General features: G+C 44.7%; 1 protein-coding gene across 3 annotated transcripts in view; it reads left to right on the forward strand.

The window, feature by feature from the left end:
* The first annotated feature begins 253 nt into the window (after positions 1 to 253).
* Positions 254 to 20526, forward strand: part of LHX9 (LIM homeobox 9) — a 37081-nt gene continuing 16808 nt past the window's right edge. The window contains exons 1-3 of one of the 3 annotated variants that reach the window (XM_087719185.1): positions 254 to 1006; positions 4226 to 4428; positions 8813 to 9183. In XM_087719185.1, coding sequence (XP_087575311.1) covers positions 833 to 1006; positions 4226 to 4428; positions 8813 to 9183 — 748 coding nt within the window. In that variant the 5' untranslated portion in view covers positions 254 to 832. The remainder of the gene's footprint in view (positions 1007 to 4225; positions 4429 to 8812; positions 9184 to 20526) is intronic. The other 2 variants (XM_087719186.1, XM_087719187.1) reach the window with 2 other exon arrangements.

A 20526-nucleotide genomic window follows, 5' to 3' on the forward strand; every position in this document is an offset into this window, starting at 1 on the left:
TTATCCCCTCCCTGCCGTCGGTAGAAAGAAGGAGTCTAAACCCTCTCCCACCCACTCCTCCTCCGGAGTATTTGTCACCGCTTGCCCATCGCAGTGGGGGCTGGCGAAGTTTGACAGCTCTTTGTTGTCTGTAGAGCAGGAGGAGGAGGAGGAGGAGGAGGAGGAGGAGGAGGAGGAGGAGGAGGAGGAGGAGGAGGAGGAGGAGGAGGAGGAGGAGGAGGAGGAGGAGGGGGCTGGTGGCAGCTCTTGGGCGAGGACTCCTCCTCCTGAATTATCCAAACTGGGTTGGCTTCTGTCTCCAACAAATTGGACGGAGCTCCGGCAAGCAGCAGCCCCACAGCCAAGCAAGAGCAACTGGAACTTTCTAGCAAACGGAGATCCCTGTTTTAACCTGCCCCCCCCCCCTCCACTCATTCCCCTTCCTCGTTTGCCTTTTCTTTGTCTTTTAACCTCCCCCCCTCATCCTCCCCCCCTTTTTTTGCGTTAACCGTTTTTTCGTTATTGTTGTTGTCTCTATTTGCTGAAGCCTCAACTTCGTGTCCCCTTCTCTTCCTTTCTCTCCCCCTCCCCGCTTCCCCTTCTCTCCCCCCTTTGGGTCCGTCCCGTCCCCTGCCCGCCCTTTCTTCAGGAAGCAGCCCAGCCTTTTGCACGGGCCAGGCGGGGGAAAGACCCCCCACCCCCCAAGATCATTCCCGCCAGCCGCCACTCGGCAGCCTCCCCCCGGTTTTCGGCTGCTACCTGCCTTCTCTCCGGAGCCACGAAGCTTCTCCTGCGGGCTCGTCCCGTCGCCCGGCGATTCGGATGCTCTAAACCGAGACTCTGGGGCCTGTATATGGAAATAGTGGGGTGCCGAGCCGAAGGAAACGCGTGTCCCTTCCGTCCCCCAGCCATGCTTTTCCACGGCATCTCCGGAGGCCACATCCAGGGGATCATGGAGGAGATGGAGAGGCGGACCAAGACCGAATCCCGCCTGGCTAAAGCGGGACAGATGAATGGCCGGGAAGCGGTAAGAAGCGGCGGGAAAAGTCGGGGTTTTCACAGGAGAGATGAAGGGGGTGGATTTTGTGTGTGTGTGAGAGAGAGAAAGACCCCCACCCTCCCAATGCTAGAAGTAAGGTAACTGGAACCTCCCGGGGACACTGGAATGTCTGGTGTGTGTGTGTGCGCGCGCGTATATGAGAACGCCCAGCGAGGCGCCCCTCAAGTCTTATTTCCAGGTATCCTTTTCAAAGGAGCAGTTTCCGCTTGTCTTTTAAAAAAGGTGTTAACCACCGCCGCCCCATTTTAAAATCACAATTGTTTCTTTGCATCTGGGTTATTTTTGTTTAAAAAAAGACAACAAACAAGCTCAGATGGGCATCACAGCGCGGTCATAAAGATATTTTATTCAGGAGTAAATTCTATTGAGTTTTTAGGGCCAGGCTTTCAAGTCCCAATCTATTTTGTAAAAGCGGGGGTGTTTTGTGTGTGCGCGCGCGCGGGCGGGCAGGAGCCAGGCGCAAGATCTCCCAAAACTTCCCCAGGGAAAGGGAGGTGTTGCTCCCGAATGAAACGGATTAAAGTCGATTTGCCATCCTCCCCCCTCTAGTTTTCCCTAGCTAGCTTTCCTCTTGAAAAGTGTTTATAAGGTGACTGGATTCTACCCAATTGCTTGAATATCAAGTTTTGGTTCTTTCAAGTCCGTCCCCTGTCCAGATTGGGAAGCAAGTTCAGGAAAGTTCGCCTAGTCGAGGATTGAAGCCGCGATTTGCCATCTTGAAAACGAGGCATTTGGAAGCTGGCGAAAGGAGAAATGAACCTCGCGAGGCTCCACGTCGTTTGCTTTCTGCGTTAAGTTTGGAAGAAAGGCTTTTAAGAAGAATCCTTCAGAAGAAAGGGCTCTCAAGGGCCAAGAGACTCTCAACCCAACAGGCTTAAGAACGAAAATGTTTAGAGGATTTGGGGGCTACCAAATTGACTCCCGAATAAGTTCAATAGCGTTTGGGAAGACTCCGATGTCTTTTATCTTCCAAAAAAAAGTGCAGCAGATGAGAATTAGGCATTTTGATGACTTTCGAACACATTAATTTTAGTTATATTGTTCAGGTGCTGCTGAAGATTCATTCTAACTTCTTGTGTTGGAAAGAAACGAAGGTTTATCATCGCTTCACTTCTCTGTGTGCTCTGAAGGCTACAACTAGTAAAAAGTAGCACTGAGGCTGAGCCAAATCGACAAAACGGAACCAACAATTGGGACTCAGTCTCCCTCCCACCCCCACCCTCCGATTTATTTCTCTCTTTTAAAAGGCCCAATAATTGGAGTCGTTCTGAGCGTTAAGCAGAAAAGCAGAAGAGTTTCTTACTAGATTTCAAAACTCTTAAATTAAGTTTTGGAACCCCAGCGGCAAGAAAAGGGACTTGGTATGTGTGTTTGTGTGTGTGTGTGTGATGGGTAAACAAGGACATTTATTTCCTTTGCTCAGAAATCCCAGGAGCTCCGGTGCATTCACGAAGAATACAAGTTAAGGTTCTACCGAAAGTTATAATTCTTTCAACTGGACTCTCCCTTCAAGCAAAGCAGAGACCAAATTCATTAAGGCAACAGTTTCGTTATCATTTCAGTTTCTTTGTCTTATGGGGGGGGGGGGAGAGGAAGAGAAAAGCCCCAATAATGAAGAAGACAAGCGTGGGGGGGGGGGGAGACCAAAACCATTGGTTTCATTTGTGATTCTGCCACTATTCCTTGTGCTTGATAGGTTCAAACCTTTATATTTTTAATCTGTGGGGAAAAAAATTAATTGTTTCCCAAGTGGTTTAAATCTTCCTCTTTCCTCTCTTAAATTCAAAGATAATCTGGAAAAGATCTTTTTCTTTTTTTGAAAATAATGATTAGTTCCTGAGCCCAAATAACAAACTTACAACCTGTTTTAATAGGCCACGTGCTTGAACTGTCTTTCTACCCGTTGGCCTTCCTAGTGGGCATTCCCAAAATCCAGGTAGTAAGGACTTTATATGGATTATATTCCTTCCCCCCCCATTTTCTTATTAAGTAAACAACACCCTGAAGGAAGAAAAAGATGAAACGAGGCTTCCTACTTTCCTTCAGGAGCCTGACGCTTTTTCAAAATGTGTCCTGGAGTTGAACCAGGTCAGGAAAATGAAAGTGAATGGCTGGGCAGTAGATCTCCCCCCCCGCCCGCCCTCAAGCACCCTGCTTCAAGCTCACATCTCAATCTGTCCCGGGGAGGTTTGCTCGGAGATAAATCCCCGAAGCGCGCTTTGAAGAGGAACCAACTGGAACGCGGCCTTTGCGTTTCCAGGAAGCGAAAGCAGCGGAGTCGCCCCCGCTAGATTTTCTGCCTTGCTTTCGGGCGCATCCCTCGGCTGCCCGAAGGCCGGAAAGGGGATTTTGGTCCGGGACGAAGGAGCCGAATGTAAACCCCACAGTTGAAACTCAGCCCTAGGATTCAGGCCGCCATCATCACCCTCCAGCAACCAGCATCTTCCGCGTCAAAACGCCGGCTTCTCGCAGAAGCGACTCTCTACAACGTGCGGGAGTGAAAGGCGAGCGAAGGAGCCAGCGGGCGCTCCTGCTTGAGGGAGAGTCTGTTTTAGGCTTGGGAAAATCCAACCGTTTCTTCCAGCAAAGGTTCTTTATGGGAAGCCAACCTAAGCCAGGAATATTGACTGCTAGGGCGGTCCTCGGTATCCGGAGGGTTAGGCTTAGGGTTAAGCAGCCTTGTGTGAACCCGGCTATCGCGCTTTGCCAACGGAGGGGGGGGGGAAGATGATTGAGCCCGAACAATTGTGGTGCATTCGGTAAACCAGAGAGCTGAACGTTGGATAAATCCAGTCGACGGAGGGGATCCGGATTTATTGTGCAGCAAAAACGGCTTATATCTTTTTTTCGAACTTCCTATCCTATAATAACTTCAACAGGACTTACTCGCAGGTACAAGGAACGAAGGCAGCGCCCGTTAAAATCTAGGGAACGGAGATAATAATTCCTAGTCTCCTTAGGTCTCCACAGAAATGAAGCGGCACTAAATACTAAATCCAGGAGGTTTGTGTCGGATCGCGTTGTAAACCTTCAGCTAAGGCCAGTTACGCTGCCTCCCGAATTTGGTTAGAAATATATCTGCTATTGGTTGTTTTTTTTAAAAAAAAGCCGAAATAGTCCCCCTAATTGAGATGTTGAGCTTGCAAGATTTTTGCCCGGCCCGCTGACGTTTCCTTCCCTCCGCAGAACATGCCTCCGCTGAGCCCCGAGAAGCCGGCCCTGTGCGCAGGATGCGGGGGCAAAATCTCCGACCGCTACTACTTGCTGGCTGTGGACAAGCAGTGGCACCTCCGCTGCCTGAAGTGCTGTGAATGTAAACTGGCTTTGGAGTCCGAACTCACCTGCTTTGCGAAGGACGGCAGCATTTACTGCAAGGAGGATTATTACAGGTAACAGCTCGCCGGTGGGGGGTGGGGTGAATAAAATGGGGTGATTTAGTCGCGTGAAGGTCTCTGGGCTCTGGACTTCCTTGAGAAAAATCATCTCCTAGGGAGCGGAGCATTCAGACATAATTTGCAGGACATAATATACTTTCCTCTCTTGGTTACCTGAGGTTAAGTTTATGCAGGTATGAACGTCCTTGGCACTTAACTAGATGCACTGCGCCTTTTTTTGGGGTGGTAAATTAAACACTATAAGGGGATATCAGGGTCTTATCTCCCACTAAAAAACATGCATCCAGCGTGGACTCAATGGCCTTGTTGGAAATTGTGGTAAAGGCAAAAATGCACAGAGGTGCTCTCCTCCCCCCCCCCCCGCATGCTTCAAGACCAAATGTGTGAATTGCCTCCATCAGAAAAACAAACAAACATTTTCCCCCTATTGGAAGAAAGGGAGGGGGTGCTATCAAGTGATTTAAAATCCTGCCCCAGATGCGGTACTAAATCTGTTCCCCCCATCATTTCTCACCACTTCTTCCCAGAGAAGCCTAGATTATGGTGCGTGTTTTACGGAAGAACATTTGAACACGAGCACATCCCCCTTTGAATTGGGTGCGTGTGAAAAGGCCCTCAGAGGCACGGGGCGGGGGAGGGCGGGGGGGGGAACCCAGGGCAGAGATCGCTACTGGGCTTCAGGGATGCAAACATTTTACTTACTGCTGGGAAGTAACTGACAAGCAAGGCCTTCTCTGCCCCATCAAGCTTTACAAAGCGCCCCCTTCCTAGACGAAGACCCCGTTGTTTGGAACAGCGACGGGGGCAAAAGTCAAACCGCCAGGAAAGCCAAAGCTTGCCAAATCCTTTCCCCAAGAACCAGCGCAGCGTCTCTGCAACACGAGTGACCTCTTCCTTGCGCGGCACCTGTAAACTCTTACAGATTGTGTGTTCATGCAGTTCGCTTAATCGGGTCAGGAATGCGTGAGCGGAGGGATTCGCACAACCTGTTAAACTGGATTAGTGTTAACGTTAGTCAAGGCTGGGTGAAGAGCGCACACAAAGAGCGCAGGGCGTTTTGAATAGGGGGCGTTTCAACGTATTTTTTCCTATTCAGGAAAAAAAGGGTTAACTAGGTAACCAGGTTAAGAGTCGGTTTTCCTACCGTGTCCTCCGCAGCTCCTCCTCCTCTCCGCAGAGGGGCCCCTGCTGGGGTCTTTCCCGAGTTATAGTTGGAGCGCTGTTGATCTACCCATCCCTCAACTAGGGCCTCGAAGGAAAGGCTTGGCACGGAATCTCTCCCGCTGGGCACTCCGCTCTGCTTGTTAATGAGAAACTGCCCTTTGAGTAGCCTGGCTATATAGCCTATCCGTTAAAGCAGCGTTTCTCAACCTTGGCAACTTGAAGATGTCCGGATTTCAACTCCCAGAATTCCCCAGCAGTGGTTAGGACAGTGTTTCTCAACCTTGGCAACTTGAAGATGTCCGGATTTCAACTCCCAGAATTCCCCAGCAGTGGTTAGGACAGTGTTTCTCAACCTTGGCAACTTGAAGATGTCCGGATTTCAACTCCCAGAATTCCCCAGCAGTGGTTAGGACAGTGTTTCTCAACCTTGGCAACTTGAAGATGTCCGGACTTCAACTCCCAGAATTCCCCAGCCAGCATTCGCTGGCTGGGGAATTCTGGGAGTTGGAGTCCGGACATCTTCAAGTTGCTAAGGTTGAGAAACACTGCGTTAAAGGGATATATTCAAAGTTTTATCAGCCTCCCTTCCCAATGTGCTGAATGAGTATTCCCACAGCCTCAAGGGTCCTTGGAACCATTTCCTATTGATTTCACAAAAGCCTCTAAGGTGCCCACAGAATGGGACATGCTCCTTATTTACTCAGCACTAAAATACCCCTGAACTCTGTGGAATCTATTTCCAAGCAAGGTTGGGTTAGAGCTGCCAATTTTATCTTAGACCTACTGAAAATAAGGAAGGAGCCAAGGTACACTTCGTTTCAGCTTTATTTCTGATATTTTCAAAAAGATACTCTTAGAACTAACCTCAAGCTTTATTTCCAGTGTTGTCTTTTTTTCAAACAACCAAAGAGTGACTTTGTGTATGTATAGACACCCCACACAGATCTCTTTCAAAGATCACCCGTTCATTTGAATGGGGCTCCTCTGCCAAGAAGATCCCCAAGGTTTGTCTGGGCCCAGAATAGCTTAGGGTCCATATTTCGTACCCCCGGGCCAAATGCCTTGTTGTGGTAATAAATGCCACACTGGGGAAGGAGCAAACTCTGTATGCAGCCCTCTTTCGCCCGGAGGGGACCAAGGCTAAGCCGGTGGGTAGAGAGGCCCGGTTTCTTTACTCTTCTTTGATTTTACGCTGCAGGAAAGGAGCTTTGCCTCTCTCTGGCTTCTGGGCATGCCGGGTGAATGCGCTCTCTCCCCACCTGAGAAATCCCGAAGGAGCTTAGTTATATCGAGCCAGGAAGAGCATCCCCAAGCGCACACAGAGAGCATATGCGCAGACCTTGGACTGCAGCTAATAGGGATATTTGGGGAGGTCAGTTTGGGAGTGGAGAGAATGGGATGCTGAGCTTCCTCGTGTGCCTGAAGCTCTGGCCTCCTCCCTCATTTATTCCGGGATGCTACTTTGGGGGACCCAGCTGACATTTCTGGGCACCACCTTCCATTATAAAAGAACCCAGCCTCACCGCAAACTTCATTAGACTCAGTGGGTTCAATTATTGCATAGGATGGTTTGTCCAGGCAAAGGTGACCGAAAGATGGTTTCCCCCCATCAGCACAGTGCAGGACATTTGGGTGTGTGTGTGTGTGTGCAGAGAGGAAACTATGGCATGATGGGCGTAGCCTAAATATGAGATCCTAACTCCATCCCGCCACAGTCAAATGCTAATTTATTTTCAATTTCTGGAGTGGTTCAGCCTTAAAAATTAATTCGTTGATTTCCTTAATAAAAAGTCATTGCTTCACAATATACACTATACAAACTTCACTACGCAAAACGGTTTGTGTTGAAGGTTGCCATCTTGCTTAATTTTTTCGGTAGATGGAAAAGGCACCTACTTATAGTGAGAATTATCCTTGATTGTAATAGTAGAATCCTAATCCTTGTAAATTCAAATGTGGCCCCACTGAGTCCCACAGGTAAGTGGGAATAACTCTGCAAGACCCACTACGGAGTCCCCCATTAACCCAATTTTCTGGGTTATTGGAGTACAGAGAGGCAGCATTTACAAGGCAAACTGAACCATCAATTAACCACGCGGGATGGGTGTGCACAATATGCTTGGCCGACTGGTAAATTGAGGCTATGTGATATCCCAAGAAAACAGAACTTCCCCCCAGGGGAAATTAATGGGACTTATAGGGTTTATCCCAAGCAGATTTCAAAAGTAAATTTTATAAAATCCAGTGGGATCAATTCACAAAGAAGGTTCAGTTGAGCCCAGTTTAATTTCCATCACGCAACGGTCTTTTTCTTCTGCCCCCCACATATGTGGAAGTTCTCTTAGTCTTTTTTGTGTACCAGATTATGAATATAAAAGAAAAGAATTTAACGTTTAAGAAACAGCCACAGCACTTAAATCCAGGGATCATCTTGTTCTCATCCTCTTATTTATTTATTTATTTGTTTGTTTGTTTATTTATTTATTTATTTATTTACTTACTTACTTATTTGTTTATTGATTCATTCATTCATTCATTCATTCATTCATTCATTCATTTATTTATTTATTTATTTATTTATTTATTTATTTATTTATTTATTTATTTATTTATTTATTTATTTATTTATTTATTTATTTATTTATTTATTATTTATTTATCCCTCCCTTTGAGTCAGTTTCGACTCTTCTGGCTGTCTGACCCAGTCCTTGACGTTTCCTGGGAACTGTTTTGCCACTGCCTGCTTCCTAGGGCCAAGTGAGAGTGGCTGGTTAAGATCACCCAGCTGGCTTTGGGCCTAAGCTGGGACTAGAACTCGGGGTTTCCTGGTTTCTTGCCTGGCACCTTAGCCACAACATCAAACTGGGTGCCCATGCAGCTTTTAAGCCATGGGCTACATCCTCCCTTTGTCTGCCCAACTTTAGACAGCCTTTCCTGTCTGATCTGTATGGAAATTGGAGTTCAGGGATAGAACTTACCCGGAAGGCCACTTCCCCCTCACTTCCTCTGGATTTAAAGAGTCTTGCAGATGCTTTCTGAGGCAATTGTGCCACCCTCACCTGATCTCTAACGGCTGTGTTACTTTTCCTTGGCCCAAACTCAACCAGGCTCAAGTAACCTTCACCCTAAGTCAATCAGGCCTGAGGGGCTGAGGTGCCAGGAGTCCCCCACCCTCCTTGGCCAGTCTCCACTAACCCCCGTGCTCTTTCCCCAGAAGGTTCTCCGTGCAGCGCTGTGCCCGCTGCCATCTGGGCATCTCTGCTTCGGAGATGGTGATGCGGGCCCGGGACTCGGTCTATCACCTCAGCTGCTTCACCTGCACCACCTGCAACAAGACGTTGACCACAGGCGACCATTTCGGCATGAAGGACAACGTGGTCTATTGCCGGGCACATTTTGAGAGCCTGCTCCAGGGCACCGACCCAGCCTCCTACCCGCCGGCCTCACTCAGCTACACCGAGCTGGCAGCCAAGGGTGGCGGCCTGGCCCTGCCTTACTTCAATGGCACCGGCACAGTCCAGAAAGGACGGCCCAGGAAAAGGAAGAGCCCGGCTCTGGGTGTTGATCTGGTCACCTACAGTTCAGGTGGGTTGATCCTCTTTGAAAGACCCTCTCGAGGGCTGCTCCCCCACCAGGGGTCTTAAAGGTACACCGGGAGGGGCGCTTGCTGTTTTCCTGAGGGATGCTGGACACCAGTTGTTTTTTTTCCCCCTTGCAACCCAGTTTATGAGCAGGATTTTTGTTACATCATTTCAGAGTTTCTAAGCTCCCCCCCCCAAACAATCTTTTTACTTTAACATTTAACAAATATCTTGGCAGAAATTACTGTCGGCAAGAGGCTATTGAATTAGAGGAAGAAAAAGAACATATTGTCTGTAAAATTGGCCTTCAAGCCAGAAACGAACATGACTTTTGAAGAATAGGAGTACACATTGCACAGAAGAAAGTTCCCTTAAGGTTAAGGGGAACATAGGTTATGTACGTACACACACACACACACACACACACACACACACACACACACACAGAGGGAGGGAAGAAGGGAGGGGGACGGAGGGTGGTTGGTTGGTTGATTTTCTCAATCAATGAAATTTCCTTCGTTCAGAAACACATGGAAATATGAAATGAGCACAGGGCCAATCTCACACGGTTTATTAGGTCAAAATGTGGTTGGTTTGTTTTGCTAACCCGGTTTTTGCAATTTAGGGGATGGTGTGAATCCATCCATTATGTTTAGGATTGCAACCTGCCACTGAATTCAAACCATATTTTAGATAAATATTGCATGTATGGCTTGTATCAGTTTTATGTTTGAAAGAGTTCTTTAGGAAAGTTGGAAATGCAAATGTTTTCCTTGCTTTCCTCAGCAACATCTTCCTACCTTTCATATAGAGTTTGGTCTATTTTACAATAAACGTATTTCCAGGCAAGTATATCACTTTATGCCTGTAAAGTGTCAAGTTAAAACAAGTTAAAGTATGCCCATAAAGTTAAAACAACTTTGCAAGGTAGGACAGTCTGATCTGCCTTCTCTACTAAATGACAAGTTGCTGAAAAATAAGGTGTTTCTTTAGACTTTAAATGTTTGTGATGACATGGTTTGGATCTGGGACTTCTTAAATCAGAATTTTTTTTGCTTAGAATTTGCTTAAAATGCAAATCTAACCATTGGTTACTTTGAATCCAGTGGTTCAATAGAGCCTCCTTTCTTATAGGAAAAATAAAACTACATTTGTTTATTTACAAATACATTTGGTTATCTGTTTCTAAGAAGAAATATTTTTTTAAAAAAGTTTTTCTGGGGGTATTTAAGTTTCTGCTACTGATTTTCCCCTGTAAGAAAATACTTGATGTTTTGGAATTATACAATCAATTTATCATAATTACTAAAACAATCGGAAGGATTATTACGTTGGTACAATCTGGAAACCTTAGGAGTGCAATGCTATCGCTGTGGTGGGATAAAACCTTTTTTTCAGTCCATCCCCAGAGTGATCACGCTAGAGATGGCTAGTCTGGCGCTCTACAGAAAAGTTGAAATGCTAATTGTGGGGATAAGAATCGCGACCGCACTAGATTTAAACAGAGCAGAAATTCGTTCCCGTCGGAAGCCGCCAGCACAATCTGATCCTTAGGGACTCCGCAGTCGGTCCCAATGAATTTCTTGGCGCTGATGCTCAGGGAAACCGGTGTGTGTGTGTGTGTGTGTGTGTGTGTGTGTCTGTGTTCCCTTGCTATTGTTGCGAAAGCACCTTTTCCAGAACCGACGTCCCTGGTTCCGAGAGAGCCTGAAGATTGCGGAAAACCGTAGGGATTCCGCGGGACCTTCCCTTCGTGAAGCGTCGAAGGCTTTTTGCCCGAAGAGGGGCCTGTTCGGTCCTCTTCACCCACGGTCAACTCGGCCTCCTCCCAAAGGATGCCGTGGTTCCATCTGTGCGCAAATTTGAACTTCTGCAAAGGCGGGAAGGGAGCCCGGGGCGAGAGAGACAGAACCGGCTGCGTTGGATCGGAGCCTCGTGCAGGGAAGGGCGTGAAGCGAGGTTCCTTTGGGGAAACGGGGATGTCCGAGGCTCTGGACTTGTTCCTCCTCTCTCTCCGGCGCATCGCATTAGGGCCGGCTTAGGCAGGTCCGAGATGCGCCTTAGATGCGCCTTCGACCGTCTGGAGGAAAGAAGCGAACCGGAGTCGGTGGAAGGCCTGGCGGCTGCCTTCCCAGCTCCAACCCGCGAGGCTCGAAGGGGCTGGGTCCTCGAGGGCTGCGCAAACCCGCTCTTCGCCCCCTTTGAAAGCCGGAGGTCCTGCGCCAACCCAGAAAATGGGTTAATCCAGTCCCCAGTCGAGGCTTTGTCTGGGAGCCCCTCTGCGCTGCGGGACCCAGGGCTCTCAGGCGGGGGGGGGCAGGGCAGAAGGAAGCCGAGCTGTTTTTAATTGTTCGCTGTTAATTGGAGCTGGCACCGGCACCTCTGCCAGCGGAGCCGCTTGGAGGCCAGGCGAGCGGCCAAGGGAGCGCTGGGGCGCCTCTTCCCGCCGAGGGAGGCTGGAGTGCATCCAGCGGGGGGGCGGGGGGGGCGGCTCGGGGCGTGTCGTCCCTGGCGGCGGGGGAGGAAAAGTTGCGCCTGGGACCAGCCGGGCTTTGAAGCGGGCAGCCCCCACTTCCTTCTCAGCTAGGAATGCGGATGGGGGGGAGGGGGCTTCTCTGGGAGGGGCTCAGGCGGAGGGCTCGGTTGGCTCTGGAGGGAAGCGGCCTTTCCTCGCCCCGCCGGCCCAGCCGCCTTTCAGGGCCAAAGGAAGGGATCCGAGGTCACCCCGCTGCTTCTGAACAGCCGGACCTTTCCCCGTCGCAAAGTGGCCCTTCGCGGGGCAATTGGATTGGTTTGCGCTGTTTTCTGCAGAAACAAAAGTTTATAAGGAGCAAAAGTGTAAGGAAAATTCGGGAGAGATTTCTGAGTCCGTTTATTTCACTGGGCTGCAGGCGCGAGTTGCTTAAATTTCAGGGCACACATATATTAACTGCATTTAAGGTTTATTTAAGGTTTATTTAAGGTTTATTTAAGGTTTATTTAAGGTTTATTTAAGGTTTATTTAAGGTTTATTTAAGGTTTATTTAAGGTTTATTTAAGGTTTATTTAAGGTTTATTTAAGGTTTATTTAAGGTTTATTTAAGGGCGGGCTTGGTACCTTCGACTTGTTGCAGAGTCTTTCATTTCTGCCTCGGAGCGACTCCGTTTTAGGAGCCAAAGGCTCCCCCCGAGAGGCGGCGTTCATCACCCGGCCCTTCCCGAGAAGAGGGAGGCGAAAGTGAACGCAAAACCATTGAGGAAACAGGGCGGCGCCGGCCCAGAATCGAGCAAAAGTGACGCCTGGCGGCTCCCGACTTTCTCCCAATTCCCCCCTAAACCCGCTCCGGTTCCTTTCTGGGACGGGGGGCTGTGCGGGAGGATTTCCAAGTCGATCCCTCCAGAATCTATTCAAGGAGAAGCAGTTCGAGAGCCGCCTGAGTGGAGTCTGACTGGAAGCGCTCAGTCGTTTATAATCCCACTGAAGAAGGAAGACAAAACCGAACGGGCCGCTTTCCCCGGCGACTGGACGGATTCGCTGGGTGGCTGAGAGCAAAATGATGTGGCAGTAAATAATGGGCCGAAATAGTCCCATGCAGATAAATGTATTTTAATAAGATGGTGCTAAATAAATTTTAGAGAATTAAATGCTAATCATATAATCTCTCACCCCCCCCCCCCCAATTTAGCATAGCCTGAAGTCCATGAGTTTAGGGCCAGTAAAGGCACTAAAGGGGAATCCTGCATTTTAGCCCCCCCTTTAGCCACGAAAGCCAGCTGGGAGACCTTGAGCCAGTCGGAGTGTTGTTGTTGTTGTTGTTGTTGTTGTGGGGAAAATAGGAGGAGGAAGGTGTGTTGGGTATGTTCACTGCCTTGAATGATTGGTAAAATAATACAAGTGGGGCACACGCACAAACACACACACACAGACACACACGGTTCCATTATTCAATTCCTATGGTTTTCTCCAGGAGAGTCCAATGCCCCTTTAAATCTTTCCTAGTTTCCTAGAACATGGTGCCAATAATTCTGAGACTGGCTGGATTGTGCCCCAAATTAGTTTGGCCAATGTCATTATTTGTGGTTGTAGAAGTACACAGATTTTATCATCATCACAAGTAAATGATCAGGCCAATCAGATTATCTACACATGGCTATTTTCTATTCTGTTTCTGATCAAAGTTACTATGGTGGGACCTGGACCTTAATTGTGATCCAAGAAAGACTGGTACCCAAAGGCATAGTGTTGTTTTCCTGCTTTATCGGCACTCTAAAGGTTAAGGGAAAAAAATGTTTTAATTCATATTCATCCAGTGACAGTGTAATGCTATACATTTATGGGAAGAGTAAAAAAAACCTGTTATAGTTAAAGAGAATATCATCTTTTTATCTATCTATCTATCTATCTATCTATCTATCTATCTATCTATCTATCTATCTATCTATCTATCTATCTATCTATCTATCTATCATCTATCTATCTATCTATCTATCTATCTATCTATCTATCTATCTATCTATCTATCTATCTACTATCTATGTAATTTGCTTTCTGTCACCAAAATTTCTAAGAAGTGCTTGTCATAATTTGATGTTGAAGTAAGATTGCTTCTTTATTTCCCCTCATCCCAATATACATGAATCATTTTTTTGGTAATATTTCTGATAAGCAACCATTTTAATCTGGAATCCTATTGATGTTTGAATAAAGTAGGACATATTTCTTGGCTATAGATCAGTTCTCTTCTCATATCACCAAATGTAATGACATATTTCAGACAACTAGAGTTATTCCCCCAAATGAAGGTCTCCCTTCCACAAACAAAATTAGATAAAAAAGAATTTCCAGAGGGAAAAAGAATGGCTATATCTTAGATTAGGGAATCCCGGTAGCTACATCCAGTGTTACCTTGACAAGGATATATCTCTGTTTTGAAGCTGGCTTTTATTTGACTTTTCCTCTGCATTTGTAGTGTAGACAGTTTGGGAAATTGGGTGGGTGGGGGAAGCTTAGCAAATAACTTCCATAATCAAGAAAACTATATGGTTAAGTCCATGAAATAACCAAGAATTAAGCTTGGCTCAAGGGAGAAATGACCATCACTCTGTATGGTACTCTGAAAGAAATGTGTCAATTTCTGGAGAAATTTAGTCTTTCATATGCCCCGAATAGAATCTAATTCTTCTTGCATACAATTCCATACTCCTCGGGGGTAGTATCCCAATTCCAAGTCACTAGTTTAATATCTGAAAGTCCAAAAAGACCAAACACAAGTATGTGTAACTATTGTTAATATGTTAACTTTAATAGTTAAAATACCTTAATAGTTCTGAAGGTATCAATACCTTTTCATGTCCACATTCGGCAGATCTTTGGGGACAAGCCCACATAGGTGGAGTTTCAGAAATGCAACAGTTAACTCAGCTGCACCTTACAAAATCCTTTCATTTGGCAAAGTGGCTCGAAACATCTTTTTTCCCATGACAGATGCTTTGTGCAAGAAAGACAAAGTTTGGGGTATGATGAATTAGAGTGTTTAAGGGAGGGTAGAAAATCAGATGCCTCACAGTAGAACAGAGATTGGAACGGATAATGGAATTGCATTGTCTTTTCTTCTTTCATAAAGCTGGCAGAATAGAATCTATGTAGCACTTGGCTGCCCCCCCCCTTTGCCCCACCTCCATTTGAGTTCTGCAGCTAAAATAAGAGGCTTCGCATTATCCACCAGTAAAAAAGAAAAAAGAAATCATAAAATGTTAGCTCTCAACATCTTTGAACTGCCAAACAAATGTAGCAGTGACCTCTGGTGGCTTTTGAACAGAGGAGAAGGCCTCCTCGTGGAGTGGGGGGGGGAGTTTTTGTGTACTGTTTAATTTGGATGGGCTCCTGGCTATTGTGCCAGCCTCAAAATGTGACAAATTGAGAGAAAAATAAATCTGACATATTTTAGTAGGATTACTTCTCACCTGCCAAGTTTTCTTTCATTTTAGATTAAAAGCAGAAGTAAATAGAAACTTATTTTCTTTCTCCCACTTCAGGAATCTTTAAGATTAATAAATAACTTCTATCTATTATTGACAATACTGACTGAAGAGGGTGGTAAATTGTACTTTGGGAAATCTGTTGTTCTATCAGCTGGGAAGGCTGCTTATCGGATGTGAATCCTGACAATTTGCAGCCTAGATTAGAAAGAAAGATTTAGCATATATGTGTCCTGTTTCCTATGTTGCAGTAGTAAAGCAAAGTGATTTTTCTAACTCCCATTTAAAACCCTCGTCCTTCGTTGGACGTAAGGCATTTTTCCTTTTCCAACCGATTGAAGCTTGGTTTAGATCTGGTTTCAATATGCATGTTTATAAAAATCTGATGAGGATCTGGCCTGCCAGTGGAAGGTCTGCCAATGGGAAACTCAAGGGGTGGGCAACATATGGCAACAGTGCTAGGATATATAAAATGTACAATTATGTTTCTGTGTGACTCTCAGTTAATTATTAGCTATCAGTTAAAAACCAGAGGCAGATATAGGTATTCGCTTCTTTGTGATGGAGTACGTTATCCTGGGCTTGGGGAAAATATATGTTGCTTCTGACAACATGTCCAATACATTCTGTTAAACTACCAGTCATGGTTACCAGTTAATCAGGATTTTCATGACTAGGGAATTTGTCTTGCCAAGGTTTTGTGAGGGTGATTTTTATATTTTCTCTGGCTTTTGGGGGGTATTTTCACATAGATTGTTATGTCTATCAAGTGCCTTGCCTAATTTTTGCTTTTATCAGAAATGTGATCTGCAGGAAACAGAAGGTTTCCACTATATGGAGATATATAGATATAAATATAGATATTTTATTTGTATGCCGCCCTTTTCCCTGGGGGGACTCAGGGCGGCTCACAGTTCAGGGGGAGGGAGGACAAACCATGTTAAACACATAAAACAATACATCGTTAAAATAATAAACATTGCCAGGTAGCTGCTATAGATGAAACCTCTTTATGAAGGAACATCTAAGTGATAAGGTAGTTTAATTCAAACACTGGCAAACCTGCTTAATGCTCATAGAAATTTACTTTGCTTTTACTAACATGTGCATAAACCCATATTACAGTAGCTTTAATGTTCATTTGGATTTTACAAATGATTTTCTTTTCTTTTTTTTTCTTTTCTAGCAGGCATATATTTATAATATATTTACACACATTATTACCTAATTCATTCATAAGACTCTGGGTGGCTATTATCTATGAAAGGAAATCATGGGTGCTTTCATAAATGAAAGTGTCATGCCTATGAATAAACCCTCTAATTGCGCTGTCCTCTCCACCTCTAGTCAGAAGCAGACCCCACTGTATTGATTGTGACTTTCCTCCAAACTAGTGAGTTTAGGAACTCACTGCCTCTTTGCTAGCAGTAGTTCATGAAAAGTTCATAAATTTCCTGCTACAAAGGGGCAAAGGAGCAGTTCTACTGATACTTTTATAACAAGTAAGGAGTCACCTTATGGGGGAGATGGACAGCATAAAAATAATAAGTTGATAAATGCTGACTCGAGCTACTGGCTGAAGATATGATTTCTAAAGATCCCACTTCCCTTTCCATTTTGAAAGATGACGGTGGGGATATCACTGGAAAAATACTGTTTTGCAATGAGCCAGCAGTTTCGGAAGCAGCAGTCCTCCGTGCTCTATTGCAAGTCCATCAACGAAAAAAACAAATGTTTTCTCTCAATGTTCATTTGTGTGACAACAACTTGGGTGGCTGCATGCCAACAATAAGGGTCTGCTTTAAGCTGTAGCCTTTGGCTCACTTGCTCAAGACCCCTGTGACCCAAGGGATGAAAAAATGATCCTCGTTCTTGGTACATAAAATTGTATTTTTGGTTTTTCTTAAAGCAACGAGACCAACTGGGCTGGGGGTGGGAAAAGTAACCCTAGATTATTATAAACCAGTGTTTCTCAACCTTGGCAACTTGAAGATGTCTGGACTTCAACTCCCAGAATTCCCCAGCCAGCATTTGCTGGCTGGGGAATTCTGGGAGTTGAAGTCCAGACATCTTCAAGCTGCCAAGGTTGAGAAACACTGTTATAAACCATCTCTGGGAAAACTGTTTATATAATGGACAACAAGCAAAACATGAGCAGCAATGTTGATACCTTTATGGAAGACCTTCTATGTTTGACTATGCTTTTATCTTGATGGCAGAAATTGAGTAAAACAGGTGTCCTTTTACATGGAGTCCACCCAAGGATTACCAGTATGGAGAAGTTACTCTAATTAATCTCAAAACTGAAAGAAAAATAAATGAGTGGCAACGTTCTCTTTCTGAAACCAAAGGAATTTGGATTATATTCTCAGTAAGTGAATGCACTCTTATGCATTACAGAAAAGAATTAATGAGGCTGAATGCCCCAAAACAGCATGATCATCCTTAGCAAGTGTAGTCTGTTAACTGTTTGGAAGGAAGCAAAATAATGTAGTGAAAGAGGAATAGCTGGGTATTGGAATCTGGGACCCTGAAGAAGAGCATTCAGCACTGTTCATTTTGTTGCAGACCCATCATGTAGAACTTAATTCCAAGTATATTTTGTTGTGTAGGTGGAAAATGATTAATATAAGTCTAGTTTGTTCTGATTCATTTTTTAAAATCAACATATCTTCTAGTGATGGAAAAATAATTATCTGCTCTATTTGATTATCAACTTGTAACTAAGGAAATATGAAAGGATTTGCATGACCTAGTTCCGGATAAATGAAAACCAGGCGTTTTTTTAAAGATTTCAGTCCAATTAAGCCAGTTGGTACTAAAGGAAAACATATATGGTTTACATTAGTGATAGTGGGCAGGAAAAGTGTTGAGCACAAAAATCTAGTAATCATGTGAGGTTTTTAAAAAAAGAAATTGGTATTTGTGTAATGATGGAAAATATCCAGGATTAAATAAAGTGATATAATATGTGAATTCAGTGGAGAAAGCAAGAGATGGAACATTTTGAACCCCAAAACCTTCCCCAAGATAAACTTTCATTAATTTTTCTAGTGAATATAATAGGATTGCAGCAGCAGGCTAATAGATACTGTACTTTAGAGCTGAAACGAATGAAAAAGGGTTTAAACAAGTGATTTTGTATGGCTTTTTCTAGCAACATTCCAGCTTTTTCTGATCTGCTGGTCATCTAGTTGCAGGTGGAAATATACATGAAGAAAATCCAGTCTGCACACAAAATCAATGTGCTCAGTTATGACAGTCTTTGGATTGTTGTCCACTTCTGTAACCCCAGAGTTCATCTTTATGGTCAGTGCTAATGCTTGATAGAGTAAGGAGAGGATGGAGTAATATATTTACGTGCAGTCTAACCCTGTAGCAGATATTCGGTGTACTGTGATTTGGCACGCTTCAGAAATGATTCAGAAGAAGCTCTTCAGAATACACCCGAGCCCAGCTCCTTCCTGGTGTTTCTTAAAGCAGCTCCTTTATTTCAGGTTTGTGTGAAAACCCCAAAAATGACAGGCTGCTTTAGTGAATAGAGGAGAAGTGTTGTGCTCATGTGAGAGCCAAAGTGCTTCTTCTGAATCATTTCTGAAGCATACATAGCCCTACTGTGCACCATATCTAGTATTTACTTTCAAATGATTACTGACAAGTAATTGCCGAGGGCTGAGAAACATCACAAAGACAAATATATGTAAGGATTGCTCCAAAGTCCGTGCCAGTTCTTTTCTTGTGAATTTGTTACATTAGAATTACTTTAGAAGTCCATTTTGAACTATGCATAAAATAATTCACTAGCTTAAAGCTGAGAAGAAAACGAAATTATTAAAAGAATACATAATGCAGAAATGCTGTAAAATAATTTGGGGGAAGAGAATTCTAACCATCTGGGATAGCAGATATTAAAGATTGTGGGCACCTGGTCCCAAACTATCTGAGATATTTTCAGGAGAAGATGGAGAGAAAAAAATCTTTTGCTAAGGATAGACTTCAGGGAGGTCAATGGGTCAAGAGCCTGAAGTTTGAGCTGTTAATAGGAAAATTTGTCAACATATTGTGAACATTTTGTTTTTAAAATTTGGTTAGCCTCCATTTTTACCAGAAAGGGTGGTAAAAATCAAATCAATGATTAAATAAGCAAGATAGCAGAATACGGCAATGCGTTGTGAAAAATACTTGTTTTAAAAGCTTATAGAAATTATTTTTCCTTTGGTGGCCTTCGGGGAGCACCGAGGTCATTTCCTATTCTGTAAGCCCTCACAAGTCCTGTGAAATTGTTGTCCGTGATCAATGGACTGTCAGCTGTTGGAGGATTTCAAATAAGCAAAGCACAGTCCTGGGTCATTGAACAGGAATTATATGAGTTAAGCTGTTATTGTTATGTTTTATGGATGGCCAAATGGGGCTGAGAGTCTATTGCTTGCTTACCTATTCTCTAGAGAAATGGGAAGTATTTCGCCCAGGCAGTTAGATGGTGGCTTACCGTATACAGACCACATTCCTATTTTGTGAGACATGATATTTGCACACCAGGACTGAACATTGTTGGACTGGATTTAGGGAAATCCAGAGAAAAGTTCACTTTCTAATGTGGTAGAAGTTAAAGTATCTGCAACTTCTCTTGTTTGTTCTGTATGTTGATGGGAATGTTCAAGGCCCAAGGGCTCCCACATAAAAAGAAGGGAGGTAACTCCGGGATCAAAGATGAAATGTGCAGTTGATTTCTCACCCATTTGGAGAATTGAAGGATATTCAAACTTTCTTCCATTTTGAAATTCTATTTCTTATACCAACCATTTTTTTCCATTGCGCTGAAACAATTAGACTAGCGCGTTGCTGGGGGAGGTTGTTCAATCAAGGCCGATCTTATCATTTGGTAGATTGAGGGAACCGTCTCAGAAGGCAGATGCCAGATGCCAGGATCCAAGGTCATCAGCTGCATCATCTGCCATAGGCCTTACACCAGCCTGCCATCCTTAGGTAGAGTGGAGAGTGGTGGTCCTTGGCTACAGGTAAAGTAGGACAGAAGGTGACATCTTCGTATTTTGTTCCTGCTAATATCTAATGCCTGTAATAATTATGGCAAATGACTGGAAATATCTAGTGTTCTCGCTCTGTTAGATCTTCTCTAAGTGGCTTTGGAAGCACAGGTGGTCCTCGTTTACTGACTGTCTCATAGAGCGACCTTTCCCAGTTATGTGGTGATGAAAAGGTAATTTTGTGACCAATCCTTGCATTTGTGACCTTTGCAGATCTGTAAAGCAAAGGGAAGCTGAAGTAAGACCATAAGTACAGTCATGGTTCCCTGTAGAAAAGTGATCGTTTCGCTTAAAGACTGAGTGGCTGGTCCCAATTGTGGTCGCTAAATGAGGCTTACCTGCTC

The sequence above is a fragment of the Thamnophis sirtalis genome, unplaced genomic scaffold, assembly GCF_051295495.1.
Source record: "Thamnophis sirtalis isolate CommonGarterSnake01/CBP01778 unplaced genomic scaffold, rThaSir2_p1.2 scaffold_7, whole genome shotgun sequence".
In the NCBI taxonomy this organism is placed as follows: domain Eukaryota; kingdom Metazoa; phylum Chordata; class Lepidosauria; order Squamata; family Natricidae; genus Thamnophis; species Thamnophis sirtalis.